This window comes from Bolinopsis microptera, chromosome 3 (assembly GCF_026151205.1).
Source record: "Bolinopsis microptera isolate Bmic1 chromosome 3, MBARI_Bmic_1.0, whole genome shotgun sequence".
NCBI classification, from domain to species: Eukaryota; Metazoa; Ctenophora; class Tentaculata; order Lobata; family Bolinopsidae; genus Bolinopsis; species Bolinopsis microptera.
In genome coordinates, this window is record NC_087074.1 from 20,428,722 (window position 1) to 20,441,944 (window position 13,223).

Here is a 13,223-nt window from a genome sequence, read left to right on the forward strand (position 1 = left end):
TCACGTTTTAAGTGTGTGCTCACGTTTCCCGAGGGGTGTAAATCTCGACACGTGTTCAGTAATTATGTGTTTTATAAATACCCTACTGTTTACACTTTTTAAAGCCAACAATATAATCCACAAAACTGACTCTTGGCACTCATTTCAGGATTTAAAACGGCCAAATAATGTGTTTTATAAATACCCTACTATAATAGTAGCACTCTCCTAGTCGAAGGAATCGTTTGAGGTAACTCCAGTGGCTCTCCAATAAGGGAGGAATGCTTCATTTTTGAATGGAAAAGTATACTGTAACGAATTGAAAATGTAACGATTAAAATAATGCTTGCATTTCTTGCGTAATTTAGCAACCTTTTTTAGCGTTATCTTAATTAAAACTGCTGCCATTGGTCGATATATTCTATCAGTAGAATAAGCTGTTGCAATTGGCCACACATTGCTAACTAATGCACCCGACTAACGCGTGTCTTACTCCGCAAAACCATCCAAAAGCTATACACTAATCCTACCTAATCTTACACTCAGCTCTTATGGCTATTCTACACTTAAACTAGAACATTCTAAAATATCGATTATTACGCTAAAACCCTGCTGTGTACAGCTTATTGGCCACTGAGCTGTGTATGTGCTCGTAGTCATATATGTGTGAAAATATGCCGATAATACTTCCAGATTATTTCTCGAATAAATTAATAAGTAACCTAATAAAATAAATCATTATATAATTAATATAAAAAGTAGTTGTCTTTTCCATTTATACTGTACCAATCGCCGACTCACTTTAACATTTAGCCACACCAGCAGGGCAACTTGAATTTTATTAGAAATCGTTAACAAAACACGTGCCAATTAATTGTCTGTGTACATGCGTGAATATTGAATGTGAAATGTATAATTAGAATTTGATGACATGCTTTATACCCCCCCCCCTCTAGTGTGGAAATTACGCAGAGAAAACGTGTGTCAAAACATATGTAAAAATGTTTGTCTTAGGACTTATTTCATATTTAACATAATTCTGGCAATTATCATACAATTCCGTCCCTAGAGTCACTAAGTCTAAGCAACTGATTTGCCGTCATTTAGTAACCACGGTATCTAAGTAACTGACTGTGTCATCTCACTTGGTAACCAAACTTTCACCCTCAGGAGGGTATATCTCAAAATTGAACTCTGAACACGATTCTGATGCTGAGCTAATACCTGTTGATCTTAACGACCTCTCCCCTCAAGACTTTGTGGTCTATAAGTTCGGCTGTTAAGTCTGCCAGGTAATTTAGTCATATCTTATCTGGTGTAAGTTGGGTTCAACTCGAATTAACATCCCCAAGATGAACTACTATTTTTTAATCGTGCATGAGAAACTAAAATATTATGATAGGGGGCTTTTTTAAAAGTTACTGACATGACGCTGGTCCTCACTTTTTGGAGACTCTACTACCTCATTTCCAGGTGAGTGCACTATTAGTGGGGAGGAGGTGTATTAACTTTATCAGTCACGTAACCTCATGACACTCCCCATCACGGGTAACTTGTAATGGTAACGTTGTCATGGTAACAGAAATGTGTTTTCAGGCTGAGCAGGAAGCTGTACAACAACCGGTTTGACAAGTTACAAGTGGTGGACCTACATCATCTAGATGTACAGGTTCGTTCATTTACTGATTGATAGCTATTTTAATGAACTTATTTGTTTAGATTTATGACGTGTTTCTCAATTGACAATTTTATACCCTCGAGATAATGAAAAATGCAAAATTCTATGAAGGATACATTTTTAATGTTCAATTAAATAAATGAAAAACTTAAGTTGACTAAATCGCTGCCTGTATTTGGATTATTTGAAAAAATCAATTTGGTGTGACCACAGTACCATAAGTCGCACTGAGCATAAAACCTGTGAGTGTGTGCCAGCTCATGTCCATCTTCTTCCACGGTTTCTTCCATTCTCCAAAACCAATCCCTGCCCTGCTGTACGGCTGGACCATTCCTCTCACCTCTTCACAGACTAAGTCCCTCTCAGCACAATCTAGTTCCTTGTCTGGTCTCCAAACTCTCCCTGACCTGACTTGCGGTTAAATCGCCCTTATCATGTCATCATGGTGTGCTGCCTCTGCTCTAATCCACCGACCCAGGAACTTGATTGGCTTTTCCGCTACGTTTGGAATCACCTCTCCCCCTAGACTCAGACTTTCTTCGACGCCTCCACTTCCACTGTTCTCTTCATACCATTCTACTTTTCATATCCTTCATCCGGGCACATGTCAAACAACTGGATGGATGATCACATCATTAATTATACGGCACTAATTGGTGATATAATTTGACTCCCTAATATAAATAATTGGGGTTCCCCTTTGTCGTGCAGCCCTTAAATGGTTCATAACTTGGCTAAATTGTGTAATCAACTTGAAATTTTGGGAATCACTTGAATTGTTATACCAAATTTAATGTGTCTGTCAACTTTGGAGTTCCTAGTATAAAGTGTTCTCGCTTTATGGCAACAATAATTAAAACTAAAAGGAGAGAGTGACGTGCCACACCCTCTGAAATCAATGAAATTTGGCCGCTAGACTGAATGTAATATTTCAGTTAACAACTCTACCTCGATTCGATGCAGTGGGAGAGGTTGAAGTTGACGTTCAAGCAGTCACCCTGGCGAACAAGAAATCTTTCAGGCCAAGAGGCTAGGTGACTAGAAACTCAATCACTATATCCGTGAAACTTGTCGGGAGCACTGTTATGTGAGTTATTTTACCTTCTAATTTCCAATGAGCATGAAAATTACCCAGGTTCATGGAATGCACGAAAATGAACAAAAATTAAGAATCTCCTAAAACTAAAAGTGCTCAGAACGGTTTAAAACTGGCCGGAAAGCGTTTAGATTGGTCCTAGGACCACTCAAACCAAGTTTGGGGATCACTGCATGTCCACAACCGATGTAACCAATGTTCCAAAATGTTCCAATTTTGTCCCAATAACTCGTTCACCAGCCTATAACCTCCGTTCACCAGCATGCGCTGTGACCGTCATGGTCACGGCGCAAGATGCGCGCATTTTAAAATTGCGGGAACACATTTTAATTGCCATTGTACATTGTAGTGCATAATGGGGTGTGTGGTCTGATACTTGATAGTAGACATAGGTTATATTTGAAACATTCCCGGTGCCTTCAACTGTTCTTTACTGTGCATGCACTGACTATTTGATTGCTTAAAGTTAAACGAAAAGGCGAGCCTTAAAAAACATTAGTTTCAATCTTTTCATAGTTTTATGATGCAAATATAATTTGTCCATTTACATAACTGATAATACCCCCATATCTTTTCAGTTGTGGAGGTCGGACCGAAACTGTAATCAGACACTAAACATTGACGAGGACCAATTACTCTACTCCTTCAATGATTAATAAAGATCGCTGATTGCTTTTACTAATGTATAGTGTTAAAATGAAAGAGAAATTGTTGAGACGGAAGAGAAAAAGGCACTCATTTATTTATAGTTTTATGTCTTGACAATGATATTCGAAAGCTAATTTTAAAAACTGGCTCTGAACCCTTGCTAAATGATTTAGGAAGGTGTACGGGATAAATATGCCTGTAGACATCATTTTCAGTGGGTTTTATGAAGTTTATGATTAGGATATATTTTGGGACTGAAATAAGCGCAAGACCTTCGACGCTTCTATTCCTACTGTTTTTTTAATTTAGCAAATATACAAACAAATTTTATACTGTCGTAAAGATAAAATATTTAGTTATCGGATAGAGACTTGAAAATTAAGTATTACAATAACCAAGCTAAAATATTCAATGTTAAACTCAAAAATTTTCACGCGTTAATGAAGAAATATTTAGTTCTGCGCGTAGTTTTTTGGCCACATCTACGGCAAATTTTCACCAATTTTGTTCATAATTTCAAAATGTTATTTAGTAGACAAATTACTTTCGGACTACATCCATATTGTTTATTTAAGTCTAAAAGAAACCACATTTATTTGACTTCAAAATTGTTCAATCTGAATACGAGCTAATTACGACGAAGGGAGGTCACAACACTGCGCGCAGGAGTGGCAAACGTTGGCCTTAATAGCTCAGTCACTGAGTGCCCAATTAAAATAATTTGTTCTGGTATGACTTACTACCACCACTGGTTCGAGAAATTTGTCAAATCGAAACATATTTGTGTTCATTTTTTTCAAAAGAAGGTTCATTTTCGCATTTATTTGATAGTTTGGATAGTCGGATCGAGCCAGATTTTATTGAATTGTGTTTGGCCATTTAAATTACGTTTGCCCTGAAAAAATGAGAGTTCTAGCTTCTCAGATGACCGAGATATGAACCTTAACGAGGTTATTCATTACGTGTGATCAGGTGATTGGTTTACCTAATCACGTGATTAGGTGACCCCGTTAACCACCCCGTTAAACATTATGGGAATCGTGAAGGCTGCCCAATTAAGGTGTCGTGTCGCGGTGTCACATAATCACCCAGTCAATTTTGTTAACGAGATACAGAAAATGCTTGATAACTTCGTCATTTCTAATCCGTTTTGCCTCATATTTTCAGATCATATGCAACATTTAATAATCTACCGTCTCTGAAAAAATTAGACATCTAGCATGTTCGGGGAGAACAATATAAGTGTTTTAATATTGAATGGGCGTGGTCTAAAATATTCGAATTTTCAAATTTTGGTGACGGAATCCTCGAACCAGTAGGTACAGTAAACCATCTGCAAAGCAACAACCCTCAAATATAAAACACGGCGGAGGTATAAGACCGAACGTTTGCACACTGACTTTTGGCCCACCCTGTATTATAAAAGTAGTTTAGATCGGTGTATTTCACTGTTTTTACTGAATTTTTATTTGATTACCATTTTACAAGTTCACTGAGGATGGCACGACTGTTAAAAATCGAGACTTGAAGGATTGATTAAATTTCAGGCTCATCTTCATCCGAAGATATAACGATGTTGATATCATGTAAAATCCGGATTGGAGTATTATTTATGAGTCGCATTGTTGTAATGTATTCTGTGTAAAATTATTTTATCCCGGTTGTTGCGACAAGTGAAAATGCTCTTATTAGGGAAAGGAGTTTACTCGACGTTTCAATGTAACTACATCGTATTCATGATCTCAAATTATTTGTTATATAGTAGTGTTGAAATACATTGGGGACATAAAATGGATAGTAGGGGCACTGGGGATATTTTGATGTTTGTGTCTCCAGTAATCAACGTATCCCTTTTATTCATCTTCACCAAGTTTTGTAGAAATTTAGAACAATGGAGACAAATTGCTCTACACTAACAGTAACTAGTAGGGATCACACAGACAGACAAGAATCTTATAGTTCTTGATTCCTCCTTTTTTTGTCCGTTCGGTTTTCAAAACGAAAAAAAAAATAGAGCGGACAAAAACGGACAAAAAATAACAAAAATGGAAATCCTCCTCCTCCTCTTCCACCTCCTCCTCAGTCCTCCTCAGTCGTTCTCCTCCTCCTCCTGAGTCCTCCTCCTGGGTCCTCCTCCTGGGTCCTCCTCCGCCTGGGTCCTCCTCCTCCTGGGTCCTCCTCCTCCTCTTCATCCTCCTCCTCTTCCTCCTCAATCATCAGTCCCCCCTCTAGCAGGTGGCAAATTATTACTTGTGCCACTGTTTGCCGTTTGGGCCGGAAAGTCCACTTGCCTCTGGTGTAGAAAGATCAATCCGGCTGTTGATTCCTAGAGACCGTAAGTTGTACTTCAAGAAGAGGTTGCAAAGATAAACGGTTGGTTCCTATTGTGTTTCCGGCAGTAGAAAACAGTCTCCCGACAGAGGTTGATGCCGATGGTGCAGACAGGTATTTTCTCACTAAAGGGCGCTATCCTTGGCCTTACAAATTATGGAATTTGTAGTAGTTGCACAGCAATACTAAGGTGATAGGACTACTGCGGAGTCTACCGGCCAAACCTTGTTAACAAAGCCGCAGTCAATGGAATTATTGAAAATGCTCACAATTTCAATGTGATTTTAAACATAACCATTAACCATAACTATTTTTAAAATGATAACGGATGGGATCTATACATTTTAAAGGTGATTAATTAACTTTAGTAAACCTTGTATTGTAAGGCTATCAATGATTTGATTTGAGTTTCCAATTTCCTTCAGGTCGTAACCTGCAAAAACATCTTAATCCCTTATATTTACTATTAATGTATGATCATTGATCATGTATAGTCTCTTATCATACTTAAATGTCATATTATAATTCCAGTGATGGCTTGCGTTGCCGATGAAATAGACCTGTGTACTGACATGAGTAAAGCAACAATAGAGCCATTAACTGATCCCAAAGACACTGGATTGATCATTGCCGATCCTGATAAGATAAAACAGGTCATGAAGATAATGAAAGATGAAGATAAATCAAATGTGGATCTGGATGAAAAGTTAAGTTCTCTTATGGGTGAGAATGTGTTTGTTAGAGAAATAATAAACCAAAGTACTAAAGCTATAGCTGATGCTGAAGAAGAGTTGCATGTGAAATGCATGTTGGAGGATCTGGGATATGGAAAAGAAGACAGTGACTCTTATGGAGATGGGGAACAATCCCAACTGTTTGGCGCTGAAGCTATGAAAATGCAGGCTCAAAGTGCTCAAAGGATGGACTATGATTTCGAGCACAACACTCGTCTGTCTGAGTGGTCCAAAGCATGTTACGAGGGCAACAAAGCTGCTGTCATTGAACTTTTGAACAAAGCTACTGCCATTTCCAACACAGAGGTCATGCACTTAATTGAGAAAAGAGAATCACTTATGCGGGTTTGTGGCTTGTTTCATATAGTTTTTGGAGTAAGAAAGAATCCAAGCAAGTCACATGTAGAAATCGCCAAATTATTAATTGAGAAAGGTGCTAGAGTCAATGCTAAAGATGTTGGAGGATCAACATCTCTCAATCACTGCATGTCTCAGTTTGGGAATCCTTATTCTCTGGAAATAGCCAGAATGTTGGTTGCCAATGGAGCTGATGTCAATTCCACCAACAGATTTGGTTCAACAGCTCTCTTTGAACCTTGTATCACTTTGAATTATGAGTACATTGAGTTTCTTGTCTGCCACGGTTGCAATCCAAAGCATGTTGATAGTTTTGGGGTCTCTTGTTATGCATATGCATCGATGAATCAGAAAATAGCTTCTATTTTCTCTAAAGGAAACTGCCGATTAGCTGAAAAAGAAAAGTGGATATTAAAACTATCAGGCAAGGAAAATCTTGTGGATGCATGCTCAAACTGTGGAGCTAAAGATAAGGTTCTGAAGAAATGTTCAGGATGTCTTGTGGTTGGGTATTGCAGCACTGCTTGCCAAAAGAACCATTGGAAAGCTCATAAAAGACCCTGTAAAGCAAAACAAACTGAGAACAAGAGGAATGACATGGTTTTAGTGTTTCATCCAGTAACTGAACCAGGGAAAGGTGAGAAGCCTAAGAGAGGCAAACAGCTGTCTGATGGTAAAAACGTGATTCTATGTGAGGAGAAAGCTATGAGAGTTAAAGTTCAGGTGAGATTTGTGATATTAATTACGGGCTTTAAAAGTAATTAGCTTACTGCGGAGATTTAAATCCTTAAGTTGGATGTATTTTAACTTATCACTTCCACATGTTAATTGTTAAAGGTGAATTATATTGTAATACTAGTACCAGGACTAAAAAACTATAATTCTAAATATAGTAACATGTTCAGTAATTGTAAGTTCTATGTTTTCAGGCTGTAGTCGGAGGACAAGGAGCCCGTGCTGACAGGCCTCTTATAGTATACGACAAACAACGTTCCTACCAGGCCACCATTCTACCTTCAGGTATAGTTACAATTCTAAGTAGTACTCATGTGATTACTTTAAATCATATCCAAAACTCGCTAGTACTTATACAGATCATAACAACTCTGGCACACACTATGATATATATTATTATATATAACATTGTTATTTTCAGAGGAGAATTTCAAGAAGTTGTTTGATATGATACAGGATAAGGGGTACGGTGGGATAATACTTTACTTTACTGCTACTCTTAAGAAGACCTCTGATTTACATGTCAATATTAGTGAGACACATCCTGAAACTTGGTAGTACTTATCTCTACTTATATAAGTAAAGAGGAGTATGTACTTATTAAAATACTGATGTTACATTATATTATTATCTTTATATACTTTCATACTGACTAATATAGTTTACATTGTGAAAATGTTTTAATGCTTCTTAAATTATGTACTTTAATCTTAAATTGACGATGACATTGGTTTATATGAATAATGAAACTGGTTTGTACATGATTAAAAGGTTTACCATGATCATTTATATTAATTCGTAGTTTTATGATTATGGTTTAAGGTTTTAGAGTTAAAAGTTATATCTGTTTAAATAATTGTTTGATAGTTTTTCATAATAATTTATTTGTAATTATCATGCATGTTTTCTACCATCTAGATTTTTTGGCTGCATTACTTTATTGACAATCATAATATATCCTGAAGATTGAATTTATTAAACTGTTTTGATCACATTTTATGACATCTTTATTTTATGTTTAAAATTCTACAGGACGTAAATTATGTATTTGATGCTTATACTTAAATGGGTTTTAGAAAGAAATTTTTTTCATTGAAAATGTAATTTTTATTTTTATATTTCTAGATCTTGTAAACTCTTTTATAATGAAAACTTATTACTTGTTTCCTTTGATTATAGGGATTTGAAATAAAGCAGTTTTATTGATGAATTTATCAATAATTATCGATGGATAAATAAATCGATAGAAAAATCAACCATCTAAGGGTCTGCGAAGTGCGATATGGTTAATTGTTATGTTTTCGATATGATTCTTAAATGTCCGTTTCTCAGTTGAAAATATCACAGATTAAAAATTTCAGTATATTACGATAAATATTTTCTAAACTATCATTAATAGGAATGCTAACATTTGGTGCAATCAGAGTGAACGATTAAAATGAAAGAATCAAAGAGTGGACGGAAGATTGTAAGTATTGTTGCGATTATTGTTTACTATGTATAAACACTAGCCAAATGGTGATGTTGCGACCAATGGATTCATGCACATAGCTTCATCCGGGGTCCAAACCCCCTTCCCTGAAATACAGGTGTTTCCAATTGATGCAATCTCATGATGCCAATGTCGATTATTCGATTGAAATGATCCTTCTTGTAGACCGTATAATATTATAATCATTAGTAGAAACATGTATCTGATTTATCTACTGAGGCACCCTACACCCTTGAAAAAAAAAATTTTTATTCGATTTTGAAAATTGTAGACCTCGAAAAATCATCAAAAAACGAGGTCCACGATTTTCAAAATCGAATAAGAAATTTTTAAAGGCCTATCTCAAAATTCTGCCCGGCTCATCTCTTTTAAATGATGCCTAGAACATATCCTGTAAGTTTCAGGGTGATTGCTCGAAAAATGTAGGAGAAGATAGATTTTTAGACTCGATTTTCAGGGAACGCAATCAAAAATCGCTCGTGCAATACAATTACACACACGCGCTGACCTTTGACCTGCAATAATTTCGGCTAGGAACGATATTTTTTCCACGGGATCAAAAGCATCTGATAGATATTACTCCCCTCTATCAGAAACAACTAAAAAGTCGATTTTGAGAAAATTTCCATGAAGACCCCCCCTGCCCCCTTAACCCTGTAGTTCCACGGCTCAGTTTTGCAACCAGATTTGCTCACATTTTTTCTCACATTTTTGCGACCGGAAATGAAATTCAAAAATATTTCTCCGCACGGAGAAATGTTTTTGATATGACCCAAAACTCCGTGAAAGCAGTTTTAACCTGGGCGCTCGTGTGGGTTAAATTTCATTATATTGCGCCCACGTGCGCGCGCAAATCTGCGTGCAAATACCAACCGTGGGAAACTGCCTTCGCAGAGTTTTGCCTTTCAAAACTCTTTTCGCGGAGTTTTGTGTCAAATCTGGTCGCAAAACTGAGCCGTGGAACTGGGCTGTAAGTGTTGGGTTAAAACCGTTCCAGGAACAACATTATAATCTCTTATTATTATACCTCTATTAAAAGTCTTATCAGCGGCGCTGTGCTGAGAAGTTTTACGACGAGGATCTCGGTTTAAACATAAACGCTCACAATATCACAACGTTTGATTTGTTCGAGAAGGTTAACGCGGATATATTCACTAAGGACGATGGATCTGTGTCTTACCTTCCTGCTAAAGGTTTGCTTTTATTGGTTTATTTTAAATTAATAGGTGCAATTTATTTAATATTCTACGGCATTGGTAGGTGGAAACACAGTCATTTATACAGTGGATCTTAGTAAAGCTGCTGCTATTTCAGATGTTACACTGCAAAACATTATGAGGCGAGGATTTTCCAAACCATTTGTTGTGAGAGCAGAGACTGGAAAGCCACCCGGGTTGAGGTATGTACTTTGTAATGTGTAAGGTGTCCAAAAAAGATAACCAATTAACTTTTGTTAATAGCTCGCCTTTAGCCTAGAACATCTTGAGACGTCTCAAGTTATTTGCCATGATGCTCTAGAATCTGTGCTTAAAATATCAAGGCAAAACCCCATCAGCAAAATGAGATGGTCCCATATATCGATTAAACGACCGTGCTTAGTGCTATCTATAAAATTGAAGGCATCAACTCTTACCCACTGTCTGAAATCCTTGCTCCAAATGAAGATAACCTTAATATAATGGGCACTTTCAGTATACATACAATTTCTCCTCAATAAGCGTATGGTGTGAAAGTCATCTTGACTTGTCTCCAATATAAAATGATGCGTTTCCCCCAGAGTTCCAGAGCCTGAGTTTGATGCTAAAGACGTTGAGAGACTTGTAGGTAAGTTGCAATCCAATTTTGTAGAATTGTGACGATAGTTTTCTGAACATTTTAAAATTAATTCATGTACCATACCTTTTTTTTTTCTGCGATTTTATTTTAAAACACAAATTGATTTGATTTGAAACTTTTACAAAATAGCAAGTATACAAATGTACAGCAATTCGAACAAACATATAAAATGGGCCGAAATGTATAAATGCTAAAAAGCGTGGGTCAGTGAAACAAGTACAGAGGACAACTTTCAGAACAGGAGTTTTTTGGCCGCCCAAAGTCTCAATAACATCACCTCCACCTAGTAATAAAATTATGAAACGTGAAAAGTGTGAAACAATCAAATAATAATGTATTTATATAATATAATTGTCTCTCAAATACAGATAAAGTCCGTAAACTCTTAAAATACTCCTACAACTACATATTATACTGATCGGTGTCCGAGAAACATGAATTACGTCATCATGGTGCCTTCTTAACCCGGCTACAGACCTTCCCGTTACGGATGTAGTGGTCGAGATGAGTCTGTTCAGCCCTCTTCTTCTTCAGGTCAGTTACCACGTTCTTCCTTGCTGCACGCTCTTCACTGGATCTATCAGGACAGATCCATACATCTTTGTGTGCATCAGCCATCCTCAGTCTCCCTGTTTTCATCAGAATCTGATGAACTGCTGTTGAGCTTGGGACGGTGATCTTGACTGGTCGGATAGCCGTGATACCTGGCCTCTTCCAGCCGACTCTAGTCGCTTCAAAATGAGGTTTCTCCCCGATCTCCTCCAATACTGCGGTAACCAGAGCTGGAAGCTGTTCTCCATCCTCTTCTTTCAGTCCAAACACTATCAGATTCTTGCTCCTGTCCTCCTCTGCAGCCACACTCTTCATTACATTCTTCAGAATTTTACTGTTGCAGACCGCGCCATTTGTGCTGTTCTTTTGTACAGCGGCACTGTAGCTCTTAATCCCTGTCTCCACCGTTGTTTGTACTGTCTCTTCAACTGACGTCTTAAACAACTGTAGTTGTTCGTCCTTCTGCACTAGCAACTGGTCCTGCAACCTGACTATCTTTTCCTTGTCTGCTAGTGCTTCCGTCTTGAGGCACTCAACGATTTCCATCATAGCGCTCATCTGACTACTCTGCCGTCGTACGAGGTCTGCTGCTTGCATAACCCAGTTTGCCATATACCTTTTATAGATAGACGGAGACATGAGTATTTCTTGGTCCATATCTCCACGAATTTCGAAGTTTTCTAATTTCAGTAGACTTGCCATCGAAGTGAACCATCTATCAGCACAGCCCTCTACATCTTCCTTTTCTTCATAGTTGAAATCCTTGAGTTTCTTCTGAGATCGGGTCAAATGTAAATCATCCTCCGTGGTGTACATTGTATAGTAATGTACAAGTATACACACGCAAAGGCTTACTACGCGGTAGCAGCAAACTGAACTTATCGCAAAGTTACAAAAGATAAGAGAGCTCGATAATTGCAACGTAAGCTACACACACACTACACACGAATTAAATTAGTATTATTTTAAAATCCTGTCTTGTTTTTCTCAGTATAGTTTAAGCAACTGTGAAGTCTTAGTATCAAAATATTTTGTAAACATTTTATGAAATTCATGGTTTTCCAAAATTGTATTAAGCTTTTAAATTAGTCAACGGCTAATTTTGAAGCATTTAATTTGGCGTTACACCAATCCTCGTAGAAACAATTTATAGGAATTTCATCATGTGGGCAAAATGTACTTAATTATTGTATAATTGTTGGTGCTGTAACTAGTTTTTGGAGCTTGCTAATGATTAAAGTACACCCATTTTCGCGCGCACTCGTGTTTAAACCGCGCGCGGTGGGCAACGAACTATGATTAGTTTATTTATTCTATCATCGCCTATCGAAATTGTTCGAAACATTGAGAAATTCCAAAAGTCAATGGTGATGACAGTTAACACTTCCTTGCCCCGACGACCCAATTTTCAATGGAACTGAACTGACAGGTAAGTGGCCGAAGTGTTGCTCTATTTACTGAGTTTGTTATTATTCTACTAGGACCTACAAGAAAGGTGGACGTGATGGACGTTAGCACCCAAAGGAGCTTACAAATGACCATGCACCAGTGGGCTAAGTATTTCGAGTCCAACAAGAGGGATACCTTGCTGAATGTAATAAGTCTGGAAATATCTAAAACCCCACTCTGTGATCTAGTATCTCCGCCTGACTTTGTAAGTCACTACATACTTTACTGAGTCCTAGAGGTCGTTCACATATTACGTAATCATTTCTTGGAACATCCCCCCCCCCCCCCCCCCCCCCCCCCGAAATATAACTACGAAACTTACTATAACATTGATTG

General features: G+C 37.5%; 3 protein-coding genes and 1 long non-coding RNA gene across 4 annotated transcripts in view; 3 read left to right on the forward strand and 1 right to left on the reverse strand.

The window, feature by feature from the left end:
- LOC134813488 (uncharacterized) overlaps positions 1–5,171 on the reverse strand; it is an 87,447-nt gene extending 82,276 nt beyond the window's left edge. The window contains exon 1 of the mRNA XM_063821295.1: positions 5,143–5,171. The gene's annotated coding sequence lies outside the window, so the exon portion shown is untranslated. The remainder of the gene's footprint in view (positions 1–5,142) is intronic.
- The window catches only part of LOC134813368 (uncharacterized), a 359,978-nt gene that overhangs the window by 107,720 nt on the left and 239,035 nt on the right, over positions 1–13,223 (forward strand). The window lies entirely within an intron of this gene.
- On the forward strand, positions 1,576–3,639 carry LOC134813364 (uncharacterized). Its single transcript, XR_010160004.1, has 3 exons — positions 1,576–1,648; positions 2,593–2,744; positions 3,332–3,639. It is a non-coding gene; the product is annotated as an uncharacterized LOC134813364 (long non-coding RNA).
- Positions 6,260–8,747, forward strand: LOC134812789 (uncharacterized). The gene is made up of 3 exons (XM_063820357.1): positions 6,260–7,546; positions 7,753–7,843; positions 7,980–8,747. The coding sequence occupies exons 1-3, from the start codon at positions 6,266–6,268 to the stop codon at positions 8,114–8,116; spliced, it is 1,509 nt and encodes a 502-aa protein (XP_063676427.1). The 5' UTR covers positions 6,260–6,265; the 3' UTR covers positions 8,117–8,747.